Below are 20,890 nucleotides of genomic sequence, written 5' to 3' on the forward strand. Positions count from 1 at the left end.
TCTCTTTTTCATAGTGAAAGGTTGGGTGAAATTGATAATGTTTTTGGAGTGCCAAACATATATGCATTATAGAAAAGCAAATGAAATTGAAAACTTCAACCCTAATACTATCATAAAGCAGCAGAAGTCAATTTTGGCCTCTCATGATTTTCTGTTTTGTAGTTCATCCATGTCTATAATGTCAACTTTCTCAGATTGAGATGGATTTGCATGGGTAAACAGATTTAGAATTTTCTTGCTTGTTCAGGAAAGTTAAACATTTATAGTTCTTTTACTTAGCATACATAGAAAAGCAAATAAGTTAATCTAATTTGCTTATAGATGTAAAGGTCAAATGATCATTGTTTTTAGTCGCTACCAGATACTCTCTTAATTTGAAAAATATGGGGAAATAGGAAGGAAAAATTAACTTATAATGACAAAAAATCATTACAAAGGATATTTAATACTTTCTAGGAAAAGAATATTAAAGTCATTTCCTTTAAATATAAACTCAGATATTAAAAAACAAACTGAAATTTAAGAAAAATGAGTAAAATCAAAGAGGTGGATGCAATATAAGGTAATACAGGTTTATAGAATCAAGTTGCCTTTTTACTGGCACATCTGTTTTGGGAACAGATGCGATTCTCTCCACCTGCCTCCAAATCTGGGCTTCTGAACCAGAGACTGAGTTTTATTGGTAGATCGATCCTTGCTCATTTGATCTTCTTTAGTACTTAATATAATTGGCAAACTGCAGTGTAATCCCTTTCCTGTCATTTAAATTAAAAGCTCTTTTATGTTCTGGCTTAAAAGGATATATATGTAATAGTTATGGCATTTTATTTGTTAATTTTCTGTCCTGAAATTATAGAAAGTAAGACTTGATAGAAAGGCTGTTTATAGTGATTATTGAGAGCTTATTATATTCCACTGAGAAGGAATTAAACTGCTTTCTTGAATTATTATTTTTATAACCCTCTAAAATCTTATTTCATATACTTCTTTATTTCTGTTCACCTTGGTGTCTAACTACTCTTCTGCTTCCACTAAGTACAGAAATATATAAAGCAAAACCTGAATGTATATTGGTCAGATAATACAGGATGATTATCAGTAATGTACTTTTCTTTTTTCTCAAGGTAAACTATGGTGAACAGATGAAATCTCTCATGAATTAAGCAGCATTGCTAATAAAACTTGCTTTATGGCAGTATATTACTATGAAGTTTTGCTATTTTATATTAACCAATAATTATATTTCTCCTTGATTAAGTTTCATGTGTACAAAATTTATTTATATATTGTTCCTTCTTTTTACAAAGGGAACCATGGAAGATAAGATTTATGATCGGCAAGTAACTAAGCAGTCACTGTCTTTTCGAGTTGTTGATCAGCAGCAGGTTGAGCGTCATTTTACCATGAATGAGCTTACGGAACTTTATACTTTTGAGCCAGACTTATTAGATGACCCTAATTCAGAAAAAAAGAAGAAGAGGGATACTCCCATGCTGCCAAAGGTAAATATCTTTAGATTATTAGCTTTAAAAAAAACCTACCATGGACCAAAGATATTTTACTATTATGGTGAAAGTTAGTCATTTGACTAAGGCTGTATTTCAGAATTTTCCAAAGAGAATAAAACCGTATTTCAATGAGAGGGTGCTTGGTCAGTTCTCCACATAACACCACAAAAAGATAGTGTAATCTGAAATACGTATTTTATGACAAGTAAAAAGTTCAGCCCTGTAGAAAAAACTTTCTGAGTAGAAACCTTAAAGGAAACAGTATGTTTCTCTTTTAATAATCTCCAGTAGAGGGCATACATAATTTTAATATTTCTATATGAAATTTAAGTATCTCTTCCTTAACATTCTTTGCTGTCATATAGCAGTTAAGAATCAGCAAGTAGAAGTGTCTCTTGATATTTTTCACTGTCACAAAGCAAGTAAGACTTTCACACTTGGAAAAGGATGCTTAGAGGTAATCTTGTCAAGCCCTCATATTTTATATAAGTAGGGAAACCTAGGGTCAGAGATATTCAATGACTTGCTCATAATGTCCAGCTAATAAGTGGCAGAGCCAGGAGTAGTATCTATATCTGTCTTCTGGTCCATTGTTCTTGGATTTTAAAAAAGACATTATTTAGATTAGTATAGAAATTTATTATGATAGTAGATATAATTTTGACCTTTTTAAACATAAGAGAAAGCCATATGTTCTCTGGTCTAAAATAATGATCTAAATATATTTAAACCCATTCTAGTTAATCTAAAAAGGCATTTTAGGGAGAATTGTTGGGGGGTTGCTTTTCCTGTTGTCTTGGCTTCAAATTCAAGCACTTAATGTTCTCTGTAGCTGTTAAGAGAATTGGAAAAGCAGCCACCTGGTTATGGTGTCACTCTACCAAAGTCACTTTAGTCATTTGTTTAAAAAACAAAAACAAACAAAACAAAACAAAAAAACCCCAAACCTCCTAAGTATCTTAGTTCTTCATATGGTTGGACACATTTAATTAAAGCAAAAAGTAATAGTAATAAATATCTAATGTTAACATAAATCAGTGATTTCTCCAGTTAACTTTTAATGTACATGTCAATTCAAGTAACATGAACAGTAAACATTTGGAAATTTTTTAAAAATGTCTTTTGTCTATATAAAAAATATTTTGTTTTTCTAATCAGTGAACTATTCTTCCATTTAAAGTTTACTGATAGAGCATCTAAGAAAAAAGAGCTTTTGCGACAACCTCTATCAAATCCCTTTGATAGGGCCACATGGGGGTTTAAATCTACTGTTTTTATGTTACATTTAAAACACTTCTTTAAAGAATATTGTTTCATTTTAATGTTATGAAATATTAAATTGATAGTGATTTGGCTTTCTTGTTATTATAGAATGTGAATAGGATCTTGAATACTTTGGAAAATTTTCTGTATGTAAATTTGTATACCTTTAAAAACATACAAACACAAATGGAATCATATCATATGTACTCTTCTGCAACTTGTTCTTTTTACCTAGATGTTTCTTGAACATCTTTCCATATTGGTACATATACTTCTGCTTTTTTAAAAACAACTGCATAGTGTTCACTTGCCTTGATTTAATTCTTGTATCCCCCACAGCTTTCTTATTAGTTACTTAATTCTGTATGGCAAGAAGTATTCTTTAAAGGACTTCGACATATGTTTATGTTTATAATTTTAAAGATAGTGAAGTTTCCCTTTTCAGTTTGAGAATGATTTTTATCTAATTAGCATCTTTCCTAAAATTATACTTAACTTTAAGCTTCAATTTTTATAAGAAATACATCATGATTAGTAATATTTCTGATAGGAAGCAAACATTCCACATTAAAAGGGGGCAGTTGCTTTGAAGTTATTCGTTATATGGTAAATTTCTGATTTTAGGAATTATTTGTTTACTTTGATAAACATTTATCGATTATTTGCTGACTTTGACATGTACTGTGAGGGTATACTAAGAACAACAAGACCTTGTCTGTACTTTAAAGAAGATTTTAAAAATCCAGTAGGAAAGAAATGCTATTTAATTGTTATAGGATGTCTGGAAAGAAACCATCTGTTATAACTTGGTATGCTGAGTTGTTAAAGGTGTCATGCTTTTTCATTTATAGACTTTACTTACTGTATTTTGCTTTTGGTGCTATAACCCTTTGCCCAAGAACAAAAAGGAAAAGGAATATTGAATACCAAATTAACACAAAGTGCTTCAACTCTCCCACAGCTCTTCCCAAAAGGAAAACAATAAAATAAATATAAAAATAAAAGGATGTTAGTCCTTTTTTTTCCCCTTACTGTCTGCTTTTTATTCCCATAACTTAGATATTAGTGCTTTTTAAAAAAGGTTTTTATAACAGTGTACTAGGGACGCCTCAGTGGGCTCAGTCGGTTGAGCGTCTGCATTTAGCTCAGGTCATGATCCCAGGGTCTTGGGATCGAGCCCCACATTGGGCTCCCTGCTCAGCAGGGAGCCTGCTTCTCCCTCTGCCTGCTGCTCTACCTGCTTGTGTGCATGCTCTCTCTTTCTCTCTCGCTCTGACAAATAAATAAAAATATTTAAAAAATAAAACCGTGTACTATATCACAGTGCCTTTCTAACTGTCACAGTAACTAAGAACTGTCAGGGATCTAAAAGGAAATACAATAGGATATTGTATGAGATTTACCTGAAGGAGGTGGTAGTCTACTTGGGGAGAGAAAAATAACATTATTTTAAGAAAAAGAATCACTACATCAAAAAACTAATGATGCATGGTGACTAATATAATAAAACAAAATAAAATTTAAAAAAAATGAAGTGCTGATATGACTGGTACTGAATGTGTTGTCCATATAGTATATGGTTAAAAAATGGAGAATGGAGCATTCAGGTACAGTTTTAGTGGAAAAAAATCAGACTGGCCAATAAAAGGTGGTTAGTATTTGGTTGGATTAGGAAAGAATGAGGTTTGAATGCAGGATGAAACAATTTGGGCAAAGGGAAAGATAATGATTTATGTACCAGACTCAAGGTATGATAAAGAAATTGGCCAGATAAAGAGTTGAAATTGGATAGGTGAAGTGTGGATAAGGTGGGGCCAGCTTATGGAGAGCCATAAAAGGTAAATGGAGCATTTGGATTTAAAATAGTATTCACTATAAGTTCATGAATGGACCTGTTATATGATGAATGTAGGCTTTTGGAAAATTAGCCTGTTAGTAAAATGCAGGATGAGGACATATAATAGGGTGATGGTTATGGAGTGAATCAAACACTTCAAGAAAATAAATGAGAGAACTCAATAACTGATGCTGGACTGTAGCTTTCAATAGGTAGGCAGTGAAAAATTTACCTAAATAATGAAGCTTATTTACTCATTAAAAGCTTTTCAGATACCTGCAAAGTACCAATTATTATGCTGGTTACTAAGGATACATTGGTAAATATGACTAGGTTCCTGCTCCTAAGGAGTCTAATCAATGTACTGTAAGCAAGTAAATGTAATAAAAGCTAACGGGTCCCATAATATAAATCTGTATAGACATCAAGGAAGGAATATTCAGTTCTTTCTTGGAAAAGCTGGAGATGGGAAATTGACGTTAGGAGGACTTGAACTGATGTTGAAAATAGAAGTGAGTAGCTGTTTGCATTGCTGTGAGGGCAAAAGGTGAAGGCCCTTCAAGAGGAAGAGTAGGAAAAAAACATATGCATCAAACAGCATGGCAAGTTTTAGGAGCCTCAAGTAGTTTAAAAATAATAGAGTAAAAGGAGATAGTGGTAGAGTAAGGGAGGGTAGGCATGGGGAAGAGATAAAAGACTGGAGAGACAGATGGGAATCAGATCATAGAAGTTAGAATTTGGACAATGTGTTATAGGCTATTGGATCTATTGTAATGATTTTAAGAAAACCACCAAAATCAAATTTTCATTTTAGAAAATCACTTAGGGTATCAGTGTTCAGGATGGATTGGAGAAAGGAAAGTAGATGTAAAGATACTTGTTAGGAGGCTATTTTTATTTTTTTTCAATTTTATTTTATTTTGTTATGTTAGTCACCATACAGTACATCATTAGTTTTTGATGTAGTGTTCCATGATTAGGATGCTATTTTTAATAGCATTTTATAGTCCAGATGAGAGAGGTATTGCAGGCCTGAAGTAAGGTGGCAGCAGTGGGGATAGAGAAGTACCAAGCACAGTGTAGGTACTCAGTAAATGTTAACTTTGTTCCCTAGGCTTATATTTAGAATTTCACTTAACTTTGCCCATTACTGTTTGGTTTTGATTTCCTTTAATAATTTGAAAATTGGTCTTCTCTGAAATAGGTACAAGTGGGTGTTTTTGATACACATAGTGAGGGATTTCTTAGTATTTGAACCTGCTCTTATTAAAGACATTTCAGAGTTGGTTCCTATTATTATAGTACAGTTGCAAGCACCTTTCTTTTTTATACATCATGTTCAAGATGAAAGACTGCTAAAAATGATATATTTTCATTTCCCCTTCAAATTGTTATTATCTAAATAATGATTAAATTGCATGCCTTTTGAGTTAATTTTCATTGCCCTTTGATATATCTTGAAGTGCTTATTTTCAATTTACTTTACTTGGTATGTGATTATTATATCTTTTTCTGCCTTATCACTTCCTCTTTAATTATTATATAACTCCTCCTCCTATATTTCTGTTCTTGTTTACTTTTCTCTTTTTTTAATTTTTTAAAATTAGATTTAATATCTCAGACTTAATTTATTAACCACTTGACTGTTTTTCTTGTCTTTTTATCTTTGCAGCTCTTTAAAGGCAAGAACTATATCCTTTGCTCCTTTTCTTTCATCCATAGTGAATTATATAATGCTGGCACTTTTATATGGCCTTTTTGGAAATCCGAGTCGCCTTTATAGTGATATTTAACTGGACTTTTTATTGTTCCTTAATGATCCATATTATCATTGAAAGGCAGTGTCAGACTTATTATTGCAAGTAGTAAAATTGAAATGAAGAGTGATCTGTCTGTCACAGCAGGTGTGTGAAAGGAAGAGAATTGGAGTTTTTAATTCGTGTCTTCAGTTCTATACTGAATTAGCTATTTTAGTCAGCCCTGTTCTCCACTCCACCCCATGAATTATATTTTGTTAAATCCCCTCATTGGTTTCTTGCTGTTGTTGGTACTGCTTTTCTTTTTTTGAAATATAACAGCCTTGTGGTCCTGTGAACCTATTTTTTAAATATATTGATTTTAGGGTCTCCTGAATCATGTCTACAAAGTGTTGGTGCAGCTCTTTAGTTGTTCAGGGTAATAATGTTTTCAGCCATTTTGAAACTTCCAACATTATCTAAACTTAACATTTTAACATAAGTTTCTAGTGATAAAGATTTGTTGACTGATTCTTAACTGTTTATTTTTTAACTATTAAAGTAATAACTTGCTTCTGTTAACGTTTATGTAGACTATGTTAGACCAAATATCTTTTTCTGGTAGTAAACTTATGAATAATGAATTATTGAACACTACAACAAAAATTATCATGTACTATATGCTGGCTAACTGAACATAATTAAAAAACTTATGAATTACACAGATAGCAGAGATGCAAATCTTGGTCAGGGTCATGTTTCCTAATATGCTTAAGTGAGTATACAGCCTAAGCTCTGTACCCTTTATTAAGAAAACAAAAGTCAGTAAACCTGGCATAAAAGTTTTTTTGTACTTCCCTTTTCTAGCACTGTACTACTGCCTGTCTTTTTAAAGGTGTACTGCGTGTTGATAATTATAGAGAGAACAAAATAGAGATTTAAACTAAAGTATCCAAAGTGGGGCTTTAGGTCTGCTTCCTCCACCCTGATCTTGTGTACAGTTTTCTCCCTTTGTCTTCACTCCTTTATTAAAGTTTTAATACCTCAGAGCATAGTTTACTGAACAGAGATGTTATTGTGCAGTGTTAATACAGGGGTTTTATCTTAGTCTTTTTTAACATTAGAGAGAAATATACTCACTAAAAAAATTGATGTGAAGTCTAAAATAGCTAATCAACTTATTTAGGGAACTTTCATACATTTATTTTTAGGAATAAAAGTTCAAAAGGACCCATTTAATTATAGGGCAAGTGTCAGTAACCTATAGCATATTAACCACATGGTGGCACATGAACCCAGTTTTTGTTGACATGTACCTATAAGGAGCCATGCTCATAATTGAAGCATATATGAGGTTTGATGTCATTGTTTCCTACTTCTCTGCCTCTTTTATTACAAGTTACATGTTTATTATTTAATAAAACAAGTTTATTATAAAAATAAAACAATTATTGTTTCTTTGTATTCACTGGCATAAAAATGATTATTCACCTGAATAAGAATAGAGCACCAGAAATCATAATATACTCTAGAGAAACTGTTTTAATTTTACAACTTCTTTGTAGGTTATAATTATATCCAGTGTTTTTCGGGATGGTTGATACCTAGTAAAAAGAGCAAATGGTTTAAGCCTGTTCCTTTTTCCAGTCACCTGTCAACTGCTCTTTTTAGGATGTAATCTTAGGCAAGCCACATAAGCTTTCCAAGCTTCACTTCCCTCAAGAACGTAAGATAGTAGTACCTTTCTCACAGAGGAGATAATCCACATAAAGCCCCTGCCTAACACATAGTAAGTGCTCAAATATTAGCTGCTCTTTTTGTTTCCATAATTGTTACTAATATTGCCATTATACTTGGTTCATTTCTCTGAAACCAGTATAGACATAAATTTTTAGAATTTCAGAGAAGTCGGGAAGTCCTGATCCTTAGGAGATTAAGCTTGACATATGACAGATTAGTAGAAGACTAAAAACATTTAGGGTCCAGAGGCAGGCAGTAATCTCAGCTAGACTGCAGAAGAGACAGGTATTTGAGGCTTGAATTCTTTGAGAGATCAATTATAATCAAGAGTGAATAATACTAGATATTGATAATCACTTTTAATGATGTTAGCATGCATTTGACTATAAACTACTACCCTTTCTAACATTCAAGGATTTTTTCTTAAATAATACATACGACTTTAGAAGAATTGTCTACCTTATAGCCAGCTGATACCTCTGTAGTTTTAAAGTGAAGAGGTGCTTCTAGTGTCCCTCCACAAACCAGAAAAACAACAGACTGACCATGCTTGCTTGCTTGCTTTCCTTCCTTCCTTCGTCCTTCCTTCCTTCCAAGATTTTTTATTTATTTGAGAGAGAGCACAAGCAGGGCGGGGTGGGGGGCGGGGAGGGAGGGACAGAGGGAGAAGCAAGATCCCCGCTGAGCAGGGAGCCATCATGCGGCTCAATCCCAGGACCCTGGGATCATGACCTGAGCTGAAGGCAGATGCTTAACCAACTGAAGCACTCAGGCCCCCCTGTCCATGCTTTATTTAAAGTGCTGCTTTGTTTGTTTGTTTGTTTGTTTTTAAAGAATTTATTTATTTGAGAGAGAGAGACACAGCGAGAGAGGGAACCACAAGCAGGGGGAGTGGGAGAGGGAGAAGCAGGCTTCCCGCCGAGCAGGGAGCCCAATGAGGGGCTTGATCCCAGGACCCTGGGATCATGACCTGAGCCGAAGGCAGACGCTTAGAGCCAACCAGGCACCCCTAAAGTGCTGCTTTGTATCTTATTTTGATTTTATCACCTTATAACACAAAAATTATTAAGGAGCCAAGGTTACCAAGTATTTTAGGGAAAACATATGGATTAAATGGACTTTGGTGCCAATGATGCCCCTGAATAGCAGCCTCCCTAACCCTGACAGGATGCCTTGCAAATCACTGCTAATGGAAACATCAACATCTATGAGGCCACCTTACTGGCAGAGTTGGGGGTGGAATGCAAGATTCTGTTGGGGAGGATGTGTGAGGTAGACTTCAGGAAGTGTCTCCTTTTGAAACACTAGAAAGATCTGCTACTCAAGATTATGGAAATTCTGAAATTTAAAATAGGTTTATATTTAGTAAATGCTCACTGATTAAACGAATTTTAATTCATTTATTAGGAATTCAAAATTCATTAGGAATTCAAAAGCAGGAACTTTTTTTGGCTTTGTAGACAAATTAAAAGATATGTCTGTTCTTTCTAGATTATAAGTTTCCTACTACTGGCTTGTGAGGGTAGGGATTGTGTCAGTGAATCTTCATCACTATATTCCTAGCACCTGGCATAATAGCTAGCACATAGCAAGTATTTGTTTAAAATGTGACAAGTGAACAAATGAGTTTTTGTCCTGTAATTGCAAGCTGACGGTTGTAAGGCAGTGGTTGACATGCCTTTAAAATACGACATCAAAAACTAATGATGTATGGTGACTAACATAACATAAAATGAAAATAAAATAAAATAGTGTTTTTTCTTGTGTGTAGTTCTTAGACTAAGAGTAATAGCATCTGAATAGATTCTGAATAGCATCAGAATCACCTGGCAGCTTGATAAAAATGCAGATTCCTGGGCACCTGGGTGGCTCAGTTGGTTGAGCGACTGCCTTAGGCTCGGGTCATGATCCTGGAGTCCCGGGATCGAGTCCCACATCGGGCTCCCTGCTCAGCAGGGAGTCCGCTTCTCCCCCTGACCCTTCCCCCCTCTCATGCTCTATCTCATTCTCTCTCAAATAAATAAATAAAATCTTTAAAAAAAAAAATGCAGATTCCTGGCTGCTTCTTAGACCTATTGAATCCGTTTCTGGGAGTGGGCCCTGGGAGTCTGTATTTTTAACAAGGTCCACCACTGTTTTATAGCTATCAGGTATGTAGTAGTATGATTTGCCTTTATAGTTATTATCAGCTAAACCTTTGAATTAAGAATAAAATAAACAGTAGCTAACATTTTTTGAGTGCTTTTTATGCCAGACACTGTACTAAGGGCTTTACTCGTATTGAATCATTTATTTATTGTTACTGTTTTTTAATTCTTATAGCCACCTTACAAAGCCGGTACAGTTTGTTTTTATCTTATAGATGATGAAATTATAACAGAGAAGTGGTGACACCTGCATTTGATCTCAGTGCCATAACCAGACCCCATACCCTTCAACCACTACACTCTACTGTGCTGACGTTAATTTGTTACGTGATTAAACTTGTGGAAAAAGTAAACTGAGGCACTCTCCTTTGATATGACTTCACAACTCCTTTTTTTAATTTCCCACTTTCTTTTTCATTGATATATAATTGACATAGAATAGTTTTAGGTGTACAAAATGATGATTCAGTATATGTATATATTGCTAAATGATCACCACAGTAAGTCTAGTTAACATCCATCACCACACATAGTTAAACAAATTTTTTTTCTTGTGATAAGAAATTTCAAGATCAATTCTCTTAGTAACTTTGAAATATACACTACAGTATTATTAACTATAGTTGCCATGCTATACATTACATCACCAGAATTTATTCATCTTACCCTTTGACAAACATCTCCCCATTTCACACACAGTTGCAGCTCCTGGTAACCACCACTCTACTCTGTTTCTATGAATTCAGCTTTTTAGATTCCACATGTAAGTGAGATCATAGGTATTCGTCTTTCTCAGTCTGACTTATTTCACTTAGCATGATGCCCTCAAGGTCCCTCCATGTTATTGCATTGACAGGATTTCCTTATTTTTTATGGCCAAATAATACTCCATTGTCCATATGTATCACATTTTCTTTATCCATTCATCCATCAGTGGACTTAGGTTGTTTCCATGTCTTGACTATTGTAAATAATGCTGTGATGAATGTGGGGGTTCAGGTATCTTTTTGAGTGTTTTTCTTTCCTTCTGATTAATACCCAGAAGTGAAATTACTAGATCATATGGTAGTTTTATTTGTAATTTTTTTGAGGAACCTTCAGGCTATTTTCCATAATGGTTGTATCAATTTCTATTCCCACCAACAGTGCACAAGTATCCCCTTTTCTTCACATCCTCATACTTCTTGATCAGTACTATGGGTTTATGAAAAAGCATTTTCAGTGTTACCAAGGTGTGTAATACTGGAGAATATAGATTTTATCCTTTAGTTACTGCAAAATCCTAGGGTGGCAAAGCTGATCCTAGTCCTCTTTAAGTATCTTGGATGCTGAACTTATCTCTAGCCCCAAGAGAGTACAGCATAGTTATTAAGAATAAGAGCCCTTGAGAAAGACCACCTGGATTTGAATCTTGACCTTCGTCAAGTTATTTGACTTCTCTGTGCCTCAGTTTCTTGATCTATAATTCCAAGATACTTATGTCTGTTGTTCTTCAAAAATCTCATCCTCTTCATTTTTTTCATCTCCTTCTGAGACTGTTATTAGTAAATGCCTGACCTTCTGCCTTTAGCTTCCATATCTTATAGCTTTTATTTTGCCTCATTCTGATCTCCTAGCTCACTATTTTTTAGCTATATCTCTTCTGCTTTTTATATTATCCATTGAGTTATTTATTTTAGTGATTATTTCTTATCTCTCATATTTCATTTTGGCTCTTTTTAGATAATTTTTGTTTGAATTTCATATTTGCAATACCTTTCCTTATTTCCTGAAATGCTTATTTTGAATTATTGGTACATTTTTTCAGTAACTCTGCTTCAAATGGCATATGGTGCCAGTTTGTTGTCACACTGGGGATGGTGTGTGTGTGTGTGTTTGCATGTGTGTTTGCCTGTAAGTTCCTGGAATTTATGTTTCTTTTTCCTTTCTGTAGTTTCCGTGGGTTGATTGTGGTGGGGGGGAGCCAGCAGCCCATGCTGATTCATGGTCTTAGAAATCTCATCAGTTATATGGTGATAATAACAGTATGTACTTCATAGAGTTACTATGAAAATTAGATACTCTGTGTAAAGTTCTTAGAACAGTGTTAGCATGCAATTATGCATTCAGTTTAGCTTAAAAAAAAAAACCTATGGAGAGGTGACTTGAATTCAGATCCCAGCTTTAGAAAACTGTTTTTGATAGGTTAAATATAGAGCTAACTAGGGGTAAAAAGGATATTGACACATCTTTCAGACTTTGTGCTGTCCCAGAATTCTGTCACATTGTCTAGTGTTATCTGTCTCCATTATTGCTAAGAAAATAAGGAAAAAATGGTTAATTTAAAATTTTTTCCTATTTTGAAAATTTTCAAACTAGAAAAATATAATGGATACTCATACACCCATCACCTAGTTTTAGTAATTGCTAATATTTTGCCACATTTGCCTCCTCTATTTTTCTGAAATATTTTAAGTTATATTTTTATAAATTATGTATTTATTTTTTAGAGAGAGAGTGTGAGTGGGGTGGGGGGAGGGGCAGAGGGAGAGAGAGTGAATCTTAAGCAGGCTCCTTGCTGAGTGCAGAGCCCGATGTAGGGCATGATCTCATGACCCTGAGATCATGACCTCAGCCAAAATCAAGAGTCAAATGCTTAACCAGCTGAGCCACCCAGGTGCCCCAAATTATATGTATATATTTAAATTATAAGATTATACTTCACTTGTAAATATTTCAGTATAAATCTCTAAAATATAAAGACATTTCAAAAAATAGACATTCCTTCTATAACCACTATTCCATAAAATTAATAACTTAATTTCCCAACATCATCTAATACCATACCTGTATTCAAATTACTCCAGTTGTCTTGAAAATGTCTTTTATAGCTTCTTTGTTCAAATCAGGTTCCATTCAGGGTACACACACTGTATTTGATTGTTGTATTTCATTTTTCTATTCCTTTTAATTTAGTGCACTCATCCTCTCTCCATTCTTGATTTATTTCCTGGTGGTGTGTTTGAACTTCCATCTCTTACATATTCTGTAAACTGGAAATTAGACCCAAAGGCTTGATTAAATTCATGGCAGATATTTCTGGCAAGAATGTTTTATAGATAATGTATAAAAAGACATTAATATTTTTTAAAAATACAAGATAAGGCAAAGTGTGAAGCAAAAGGAGTAATACATACTGAGTGCTTGTGCTATGTTCCTTTAAATACACTCTCTTATTTAATTCTTACAATAACTCCATGAGTTACTGATGGTATTATCTCTTTGTAGTAAGGGAATTGGTTCCAAGAGATCACTGAACTTTAAATGGCAGTTAGAATTCAAAAAGAGAAAGAAAAAAGTCAAACAAGGCCGTTTATCTTTACATAGACATAAAAAAATTTACTAACAAATCACTTGCTCTCTCTGCCTCAATCTCTAGTAAAATAAGAGCACAAATTGACTTGACTTTAACATAAATAAAATGCTCTGGCTTATCATGCTCTCATTTTAGGCAATGAGAGGTATCCTTTAAACATCAGCAAAAAATCTTTTTAACATATATACATTCGCAGAACAGGTAATAACTCACTGGTCCTTCTATGACAACCATATATCTAGGATTTTCTAGGACAATTCTGATACCCAACAATCTTTCCTATCAAACATCTGAATTTTTCATTAGAAAAACTTGGTTAAAGTGTAAAACTCTCTCTGTACAGTAATACATTGTTTTTTAAAGTGGGGGGGGTGCTTTAGACTTTTAGAAAAGGTGTTGGAAGTAAGATAAAGTAGTAAAGAACACCAGTAGAATTCTTCCAGTTAGCTGACCAAGAGAAGAAAATATTTTGGTCAAGAGAAGGATTAAATTCTATCAGATGTTGCTGGTGGATCAACAGGATCAGGTCTGAGAACTGACCATCAGATTTAGCAATGCAAAGGTCATCATAAACCTGGCACAGTGCTTAAGCACTTCATGTGTAATATTTAATCTCCACAGTAGATCTTGTGAAGTAGATACTTATTAGGCTGATTTTACAGACCAGGAGACTGAGATTCAGAGAGATGACTCACTCAAGGACATAGGGCCAATAAGTGTTAGAACTAGGATTTAAACCCAGTAAGACTGTAGGTCTGCACTGTCCAATACAAGAGCTGGCTACATGTGGTTATTTACATTTGCATTTAAATGTATTAAACTTTTAGTTCCTCAGTCGCACTAGTAACATTTCAGGTGCTTAGAAGTCACATGTAGCTCCCATTGGACAGCACAGACAGAACATTTCCATCATTGCCCAGAGTTCTGTTGGATAGCAGTACTCTAGAGCCTGTGATCTTAACCACTATACATAAAGTCTCCCAATTTACATTATATATATATATATATATATATATATATAATGAAATTTAAACTAAGTCTTGCCATTAAATTTTCCTCTGAAATTCAAAAGGCTGACACAGGTCTTTTTATCAGATCAGCAAAATTATATTGGTGTTTATATTTCAAACAGTCTGGTCATGAAATTGTCTGTTGTAGAGAGAAACCTGGAAAGCAAGGCTATATGTCCTTTCACTGTTTTCCATTTTCATTTAGGGGAGTTCAGAAGGACATAAGTAATATGTTGGAATGATCAGTGATCCTGAATTAATATAAGGTACTTGAGTGCCACAGTATCTGTATATTAATATCCTAAAGTATGTTACTTGAATGGTTAGGTTGGCTGATTGAAATGTCTTGTAACATTTTAGGAATAGTGGAAAATGTAGGCTGTGATACTTCTGGGTGAATTAAGTAGGTGAATGCCTCCTTCTGTCTCTTCAGTTACTGATGTTTTCATGACCAAGATTTTTACATCATATTCATTACTTTGGACCCTTAAAGGAATATAAATTGCATGAGAGATTTGGTCAATATAAGAATCACTAGATGGCCTTATTTATGTATTTTGTTCTTAATTACTTTACCTTTTTAATGTTTTCTTTCTTTAAAATGTAATTTGAACTGCTGAATATCTGCTTTCATTCCTATTTCATATGTCTTCTATTTATATCCTTTTTATTAGCATACCTATAGTTGAGTTAGAGGATGTTAACAGTGTTTATGAAATAAAGAGATAATATGAACTCCACATTGTATAGCATGAGAATCCAGTTCCAATTCAGGCTCTACTTGGAAAGCTGCAACCTCTAGAAAGTCATTAGTCATATAAAATCTTGACTGACACTCTTTACCTCAACAGTGAATGATATGTGGCTTATGTAGTAATTATAATGGATAACAAATTTTTAAAGGTTAAATGCTAAGTATACTTTCTAGTTCCTTGAATGTTAAATTGAGTAGAAAACATTCTTCTGATCAAAGGAGACTTTGGCTCTTACCTTCCACCAAAGTCAGTGTGGTAGGCCTGCCTTTTCCTTCCTTGAAAGTGACAAGTTTTGTAGTTATCACTATTTTACTTTTACCTACAATTTGGGAATCTAGATATGTTTATAAATGCTCTTTGGCAAAAGTATGTGCTCTTGATCTAAAAATCTGATATGAGGTGGTATGTGAACTTTATTCAGTATCTCTCTAGTTACTTATCAAGTATGTTGCTTTTATTTTTTTTCCAGTGTGATTTGGGGAAAAAACAGCCTTCAAATTTGAAAGTAAAAAAATTTTTTTTTTCACCAGGAATATTAAGTCTCTTTACTAAAAATCTAGACTTATTGAAGTAATAAAAGGAATTTTTTAATAGCTTTTTGAGTGGGTCCTGTGGCACTTAAGTATTCCAGTGGCATTTTATTTCCAGAGATTATAGAATTCAAATTCAAAGTGATGGCAAGCAAAATATTTTGAAACATGGCAAACCCGCACCCCTACCCTCAGGCAAAGACTTGATTGTTTTTAAAAATTTTATTTTCAGGGTTGAATTTCAGGATTGACTAGATGGGAATTTTTGTCAGCTTGCCAAATACTTTAAACTTATAAGTAAATGAACTTAAACTTTTATCATTAATTTTGTTTCATTAAACTAGTCATTTTTAAAGCTTAAACTAATGTAGCTCTTAACTAGAATATAGACCATGCTTTTCCCCAGCTTGTAAGCTTTTTCACTTACTGAAGGAAAAATAAAGTTTAGACAAAGAAAAGGTACACATTTGGATATAATTTAAACCTCATTTTCACGACTGTTGGCCTAGTGATTATAGATTCTGTTCCAGTATTGTTTTCAATAATAGTGTTGCTATAGCAACTAATAAATGCATGCTTCAAAGAGAAGAAACAAAATACCTTTCCACCGATTGTGTTGTATATTGAGATGAAATTTTTCTTTATTAACTTATATAATTTGCTCTAGACTTTGCAAAACTGTTTTTCCCAAAGAAATATTCTGAGAATCCTGTTACACGTTTTTTTTGCTGTCTTAATCTCATCATCTGTTTCTTGTATTAACAGTATGCTACAATTAATATGCTACAATTAATTTACAAAGATGTAGAAACAGTATATATCAGAAATTCTGTATCTTCTTTCTTTTATTTGTGTCTCACACAGCACTCTAGAGGAAAGAAAGATTTTTGCCCTCCAGCTTCTGAACTATGTAAATGAATCTTGTTCCTATAAAAGTCAGTTAACACATATAGTGTCTTTTCTTTGTTAAAATGAAGATTGTGGTAAACATACTTAAGTCCTTGAATATTATTGGCATAGTTATTGTATGGACAAGTAGTTGAAATACACTAAAATTTGTCCGTTAACCTATTTTGTTGCAGATTTAGTAATAATGAAGAACTGGAAGTGGCCTAAGTATTAATAAACCCTTAAATAGAAGAATAATTAAATAGATTATAAGGTTTATCTGTATAATTTGTAAGCACCTTACAGCCATTAAAAATGATAGTTTGTATTTGATGTAAAATGATGTCCATGGAAAGATACTAATTCAGAAAAGTGGTTTCAAAACTATAGTACAATCCCATTTAAAAAAAATTTTTTTTAAATTTTATTTTATTGTCAGTCACCATACATCATTAGTTTTTGATGTAGTGATCCAAGATTCATTATTTTCGTATAACACGCAGTGCTCCATGCAGTATGTGCCCTCCATAATACCCATCACCTGGCTAACCCATCCCCCCACCCACCTCCCCTCTAAAACCTTCAGTTTGTTTCTCAGAGTCCATAGTCTCTCATGATTCGTCTCTCCCTCCGATTTCCCCCCTTCATTTTTCCCTTCCTTCTCCTAATGACCTCCATGCTATTCCTTATGTTCCACAAATAAGTGAAACCGTATGATAATTAACTTTCTCTGCTTGACTTATTTCACTTAGCATAATCTCCTCCAGTCCCATCCATGTTGATGTAAAAGTTGGGTATTCATCCTTTCTGATGGCTGAGTAATATTCCATTGTATATATGGACCACATCTTCCTTATCCATTCATCTGTTGAAGGGCATCTCAGCTCTTTCCACAGTTTGGCTATAGTACAATCCCATTTTTATGTAAAAGCATGTGTGAGTGTGAGTGTAAAGTGTAAATGTGTGGAGAAATATATGACAGATGGTGCCATTAGTTATCTCTAGGTTTTATAATAGGAAATTAGCATTGTTTCCTTAAATTTTTTTTAAAGTTCTTTGAAAAGAAGGGAGCGTCTGTAGCCAGTAGAAACAATTTGAATGGTTATTTGGTTTGATGTTAGGAGGGAGCTAATGTTTTAGGAAAAGGGTCCAAAAATTTTTAATGGTACAAAATAAAGTCACATGCACTTTTCCTCTGACTTGTTGGCATTTTAGTTGACTGTGGGTCAAAGGAAAGTTATTGCATGGACAGAGGCTGAGCCTCTACCATAATCTGACCTTAATAAAGCAATCATGTTTAACTTAAGAGGATAGATCTTAAATCTGAAATTGGTGGGGAGAAGACATTAAAATGTTTTGGAAGTGGTGTTTCCTAAAATGAGTATCTCCTGAAGATGAAAATGGTAAAATAGTTCATGTCAGGTTTAGGCTAAGCATGAACTGGTTTTTTACAGGTTTGTGTCTGAGAATTGTGTTTGCTTCAGTTTTTATATTTTCCTTTATTAAAAAATTAGCATATTTTTTTAAAAAACTTCAAAAAGTACAAAAGTGTTAAAAGTGAGGGAAAAAATAGACATACTTAGCTTTCTCCCACCTCAAAATCCTTCAGGGTAGTGTTTTTTATTTGAGAACAGATCTGGGAAATGGAGGAACTATGCCTCAAGAAAACATTCTTTATAGTGTGATAGAATGATCACTGGAAAGAAGTCAGAAAATTCAGCTTCTAGTCCCAGCTAGTCTGAGCTGTGTGATTGGAACAGGTTACTTTGCCTCTCTGGGCATGGGTTTCTACCAATTCCAAGGTGATGAGTTTGGACTTTGAAATTATAGGATGATAAGGACTGACTTGATAAAACTCCCTGATAGTTCAGACATATTTTAAAGGGTATAAATGAGTGTGTGTGTGCGTGCCTGCACATGCACATTGCATACATGCAATCTCTGGAAAGGCTTTCTCTCTAACCATAAAAGAGTAATTAATATATGAACTCTGATGTTTATAATTGAGAAATAAACACTGCACTTAATTGACATAAGATTTATTTCCAAAGATTTGGGTGTTTCATCTATTTCTGCTTATTCTCATATCATCCTGTTATACATGTGAATGGATAGGATTTCATTTTGTTCAACTGACAGTTATAGCTAGACTAAATTATTATTCATTGTTACAGAGAGAATCAGTGGCACAGCTGAAAGTAAATCAGTTCCTAGCACACAATTCTCTTGGTCTTTCCCTTAGGTTGCTTTCTTTTTTTTTTTTTTTAATTTTATTTTATTATGTTAATCACCATACATTACATCATTAGTTTTTGATGTAGTGTTCCATGATTCATTGTTTGCATATAACACCCAATGCTTCATTCAATACGTGCCCTCTTTAATACCCATCACCAGGCTAACCCATCCCCCACCCCCCCGCCCTCTAGAACCCTCAGTTTGTTTCTCAGAGTCCATAGTCTCTCATGGTTTGTCTCCCCCTCCGTTTTCCCCCCCTTCATTTTTCCCTTCCTACTATCTTCTTCTTCTTCTTTTTTTAAACATATAATGTATTATTTGCTTCAGAGGCACAGGTCAACAGTCTTACACAATTCACAGTGCTCACCATAGCACATACCCTCCCCAGTGTCTATCACCCAGCCACCCCGTCCCTCCCACCCCCCACCTTAGGTTGCTTTCTTAGAGAAATGAAGTTATTTTTGACTATGGTTAAGAACATCACTTATTGCTAGGCAGAAGTAAAATTAGGGACTATCCATAGAACATTTCTACCTTGTAATTTATTTGGTATTCTGTAGAATAGCTGACTTTTCTAATTGTATTTGGCATGGTCACTTGCTAAAAATATAAGTCAGTGTATCTGGTTTTATTATATACCTCTCTCTTGAGTCATAGTTTGGGGGGTGCGCATGGGAGACATACATCTGAAGAAGCATTATCTTTTAATAGAATTTAATTCATATTGGCCTATCTCCCTGCCTACCTGGTCAGTAACTGTGAACTTTGGAGATCTGTCTACTGATGATAAACCTCTTTTATATGGCATAGGCATGGGAAGTCAGCTTTGATGACAGATTTCTACACTGGTATAGAAGAGAAATGTTTAGCTAGTGTTTCAAAAGAACGAAACCTGTTAGCATTTATGTATTCCACCATTAGGCTTTCTTGAGCCCTCCCCTATGTGTGGCCTCTAATGTTTTCGGTTTTCAACAAAAGAAATAACGTATCATGTCAGAATGAAGTATAAAATCTCAATTACAGTTGTATTCATTAATGAAATCAATTCCTTTTATCTCATGGAATGATGAAATAATTATTTCAAATATTTATTAGGGTAGCAAGATAAAAAGTTGTTTAAATGATACCAAATATTCTGATTATTTGGAATTAGTGTCAGCATTTCCTATTGTACAGAAAAAATCATAGGGCCTCATGATTTGAATTTTTCATCTTGAGTTATTTAACAGACATTTGAGTTCCTACCACGTGTTGTAATACTCTGGGGGTGGATGAAGATGTAAAGACAGAATTATTTTCAAGTGTGGGATTTGTCTATGCTAAAACTTAGGAAGGCATTAAGCATTACTAGATGTAGATTAAATTTAAATTTAATGTACTTATACCTCTGCAACCTTTCCTTTGCTCTGTTATTTATGTTCCTTCACTAGATTCACACTCAATTTAGAAAGTGTGTTCTAAGAGAACTTGCTGTTAGAGGCTATGAAAAATCCTTTTGTAAAGTGAGTTAATTTGCCTTTTATATATCCAGGTTTTCATCTGTGATTTCTTAATAAACAACTTGTGAGTATTTTAATTTTTTATTAGCAAGTAACATATCTATGGTTCACTTTAACCCCCTACTCCCAATCTTTGTCTCTCTCTCATAATCATAATTACACAGAGCAGGAGTTTGGTTGTTCTTACTAAGTATATAAATGATGCCAATTTTTAGCTTTTAAATTTTTTTAACCTTAAAAGACTGACTTAAGACACTATGACTTAAAAAAAAACCCACTGTGACAATAAAATGATAAACAGTATATATCAGTTTAAATTTGACCCATGCATCTTTACAATGTAATTTATAATTGACCTTTCTACAATTGAAATATAAGGACTGT

General features: G+C 33.8%; 1 protein-coding gene across 4 annotated transcripts in view; it reads left to right on the top strand.

Moving 5' to 3' along the window:
- Positions 1–20,890, top strand: part of ATRX (ATRX chromatin remodeler) — a 269,137-nt gene that overhangs the window by 240,525 nt on the left and 7,722 nt on the right. For all 4 annotated transcript variants that reach the window (XM_081808623.1, XM_081808624.1, XM_081808625.1 and 1 more), the window contains one exon: positions 1,308–1,502. In XM_081808623.1, the coding sequence (XP_081664749.1) occupies positions 1,308–1,502 (195 nt within the window). The remainder of the gene's footprint in view (positions 1–1,307; positions 1,503–20,890) is intronic.

Source organism: Leptonychotes weddellii, chromosome X (genome assembly GCF_054177405.1).
Source record: "Leptonychotes weddellii isolate Sample4059 chromosome X, ASM5417740v2, whole genome shotgun sequence".
NCBI classification, from domain to species: Eukaryota; Metazoa; Chordata; class Mammalia; order Carnivora; family Phocidae; genus Leptonychotes; species Leptonychotes weddellii.